Raw genomic sequence first — 4158 nt, forward strand, 5'->3', positions numbered from 1 at the left:
TATGGTGTTTGGACAAAAGCATAGAATAATTATAGTACTATTAAAAAAGAAATTTTATCTATTGTTTTGTGTATTAGTAAGTTTCAAGATGATATTTTAAATCAAAAGTTTTTAGCCAGAGTTGATTGTCAAAGTACAAAATATGTTTTAGAAAAAGATGTTCAAAATATTGCTTCCAAACAAATTTTTGCCCGGTGGAAAGCTATATTAAGTATATTTGATTTTGATATAGAATATCTCAAATGTAGTAACAATTCCATTCTAAATTTTCTTACAAGGGAATTCTTGTAGAAATCTGATGGCAGACCGGCAGCCTCCCCTAAGGCCCCAACTAGTTAAACCTTTTGATATTTGCTCAGGCAAAGCTCCAGTTACCAGATCCCAGTCACAATCCTCTTCAGCATTAGCAGTTACCAACAGATTCCAACCTCTTGCTTCCCCATCAACTTTCAAGTCAGCTCTAGTTAATCCAACACCAGATCTTTTCCAAGTCCAACCCCGAATTCACACCCAGTCCCAGATCCAACAATTCGCTGCTAAAAAACCACAAAGTCCATACATTGAAAAACCCCCTACTTCCTTGTTTTACATTGAGCCACACCTTACTCACATTAAAGACCCACTTGAATTGGCCCGCTCCTATTTTCCAAGTAACCTTCACTATGCCCCAGGCCATCCTTCTAAAACTCTTAGGTTTTACAGAGATATCCTGTACCATACTGACTCCATCACAGTCAAGACAACTTATGATAAGAATGATTCTTCCAAAGTTATTTACCATTCCCTATACATTAAACGGATAATCTCAATGAATTAACTGGGCAGTCACCCTTACCTACCTCAACCCTTACCTGATCATAATATTCAGTTTACATATTATGATTATATGACAGCCTGGTCCTCTGTTCTCTTATACCAAAATGAGTCATTTACTCATTCATGGTTTATAAATTTTGACAATCATTTCAACAGTCAAATCCCTACCTGGTTTCTGAGATGGTGGACTCTTCATGGAGCTATTCCAGAAATCCTCCCCGGACTGGTCCTGTACAAGGGTCACGATACCAAGTCAAGCTTGAAGAGTTGTGAATTTAGGAGGTGGCCAAGTTTTACATTTATAGAAAGCCACTACTACCTTTCTCTATATAAAATATAGATAGGGCGAGTAGGGATCGTCCCAAGGGATTTGATGGTGTATCGAATTGTGAAACTTAGGTAATTAGGGTTAGTAGGTCGAGTGATCACACAATTAATTGGTTGGTTAATTAAGCTAAATTGAATTCAACTAAATAAAATAATATGAAATAAACAAGAGAGAGAGAGGTCTTGGGGTGTAGAGATCACCACCAAGCAATACTTTTCTATACTACTAACAAGTGATCAATTGAGGGTAATGGATGTGTTACAATATGATAAGGGTGTGTATGCATTAGGTTGATTCAATTGGCAAGGATGACAAATCAAGCAAGTATTGTCTAAATATCATGTGAAGAGCACAATATATCTAAACAATAGCGCATATATTGTCTAGACAACAAGGGGATAGCACAATAGATCAAAACAAGTCATTAATCCTTCATTACGCTCATAATCCATATACAACACAATATTAGAGGAATATGCCATTTGGACTCACAAGCATGGAACATCAAATATCAAGAGTAGATTGTCTTCCTATCTAACATTACACTACCACTACACTAAATCTACACTACTAGCATGAAAATAAAGCTATCTAGACTAGGGGAGAGGCACAAACCATCAAGAATAGGCATAAACCATCAAATGAACCAAAATAGCATTCATTAAGCATATCATCTTGATAATCTCTAGATCTATAGCATCAATACACATAGATATGCATCAAAAACACTAAATCTAGGGATAAGCACATGAATATCCTACTCTAGCATACATAGACATATGGATAGAATAGAATAGTCAATTGGAAGCATTAAACCATACAAACCATGAAATAATCAAGATTTATATATACATGAATATCAAGATGTATCATACAACACAAATCCCTCAATAATACACAAGATTAGAGTATAGAAAGCATGTTTGGGGCTAACTCTAGCCCCAAGAGGATGTCTAGCCACTCATGGTAGTGATGATCTAACCCTCAAGGGCTAACTCCATGGCTGCTCCTTATTGGTGAAGATCTCCTCCAATGGTACTCTAGCTTCCCTCCTTCCTCCTCTCCAAGAATAGCCTCCAAGATGATTTTCAATGTGTGACAAGAGACTCCTTCAAAAAGTGTATCATATTCCTTATATAGGTAGGTCAAATATACCCTATGATGAGCTGTGGTCATGCAAGGCATATTCTCCAATGATTGGATGAAAGACGGAATAAATGAGCTGGACTTTAACTTTTTCTCGCTGGAGGAAGTTCGATCGATCGAACCTTAACTTGGATCGATCAAAAAGGGGTTCGATCGATCGAACTGCATCTTGGATCGATCGAAGTGGTCTGACTCCTCCGGATAATGACAAGGCTGGGATATTTTCAAGATATTTATGGGGAAAAAGACAAAAGTGGTTGGTTGGCGTACAGCTATGGATAAGATCAATCATTTGAATAGGACAAAATAGGGTTCGATCGATCGAAGGTGATGTTCGATCGATCGAACTTGGAATTTCAGCAAAGGCCAAGGTTGGATCTATCGAGAAGTACTGTGATCGATCATAGATGTTTGATCGATCGAACTCTAAGTTGGATCGATCGAACTTTTCAGCTGCACAACTTGATTCCTTTTTGCTCCTTTCTTTCTCCACTTTGCTCTCTCCTTTGGTTTATCTCAGGATTGCTTCAATTAAGCTCTTATTTGGCTGAGTTAGCTCAATTTTGGGATTAGTGCCCGAAAATATAAATAACATGTAATAAGTCTAAAACGGCAAAGTAAGATAGATAAAGGTACTAGAATGCTTAAGCTTAACGGGTTTATATGCGCACTTTTCAGTGCTCATCATCCCCCTCTCTCTTGCAGATCAAGTCAAATACTTTCACACTGTTCATAAAGTTAATAAACATAGTTCTCAATTTCCAATCCTCTTGTTATTTTGCAGTAAATACAAAGTCCCATGGATATTTAAATGGCAATATGATATCAAAGACAACATAGTCATCCGTCGCCACTATGTTAAATGGTGGGATACTTTCAAATTTGATAGGATTATTGGATATGTCAATGATGACTATCCCAAACAATCATCCACCCAAGTTACTTCCCAAACATAAGTCACTCTTCAAACAAAGCAAGTCATTCAACAGAAATAGTCTTCCCCTATTGGTTTTACTATTTCCACCAAGTCACAAAAGCAAACTCCCAAGTCAGAACTAGAAGAACTCAAGAAGATGGCAGCCTCACTGACTGATCGTATCCAAGAACTATCTAAAGATGGAGAAGAAGCAGATGATGCCTCCTCTACTTGTGACGACCCTGGATTTTTTCACCCTAGTGTGTCCAGATATTTCATTTAGTGTAGGTATTTGTGCTAGGTATCTAGTTGATCCAAGAGAACAACACGTTCTTGTAGTCAAGTGCATTATTCTTTATGTCAATAGTTCATTGAATTATGGATTATGTTATTCTTCTAAATCTAACTCTGAGATTGCAGGCTATACTGATACTGATTGGGCTGGAAACAAGGATGATAGAAAGAGTACTTCAGGTGATTGTTTCTATGTTGGTACTAATCTTGTTTCATGGTACAGCAAGAAACAAAATTGTAAATCTTTATCATCTTGTGAGGTTGAATACATTGCTACTGGAAGTTGTTGTACACAATTGCTTTGAATGAAATAGATGCTTCTGGATTATAGAGTTGATCAATGTACTACTGCTATCTTTTTGTGATAATACTAGTGCAATTAATATTTCAAAGAATCCAGCTTTGCGTTCTAGGACTAAATAAATTGACATTCGACATCATTTTCTTAGGGAACTTGTTGAACAAAATGTTGTGTCTTTAAAAAAAGTGCATACTGATCAGAATTTGGCTGATATTCTCACTAAGCCATTAGATGCTCCTAAGTTTTCTCATTTTAAGAAATCTATAGGTGTTTGTTGTCTTGATTAGATGCATTGCAAAGACATAGTCTATAAAGAATTTTCATACATATCTTGAGTGTCTAGATTATGTTTTTTTG

The 4158-nt window shown here is 36.6% G+C and overlaps 1 protein-coding gene across 1 annotated transcript; it reads left to right on the plus strand.

The window, feature by feature from the left end:
- The first annotated feature begins 3406 nt into the window (after positions 1-3406).
- Positions 3407-3805, plus strand: LOC132305044 (secreted RxLR effector protein 161-like). The gene has a single exon (XM_059802730.1). The coding sequence runs from the start codon at positions 3407-3409 to the stop codon at positions 3803-3805; it is 399 nt and encodes a 132-aa protein (XP_059658713.1).
- Positions 3806-4158: the final 353 nt, after the last annotated feature.

This window comes from Cornus florida, unplaced genomic scaffold (genome assembly GCF_030987335.1).
Source record: "Cornus florida cultivar Cherokee Brave unplaced genomic scaffold, ASM3098733v1 CherokeeBrave_3.0.0_Hap2_Chr04, whole genome shotgun sequence".
In the NCBI taxonomy this organism is placed as follows: domain Eukaryota; kingdom Viridiplantae; phylum Streptophyta; class Magnoliopsida; order Cornales; family Cornaceae; genus Cornus; species Cornus florida.

Coding starts and splice junctions, on each gene's coding strand:
- LOC132305044 (XM_059802730.1), top strand. CDS start 3,407: ATGGAGAAGAAGCAGATGATGCCTCCTCTACTTGTGACGACCCTGGAT.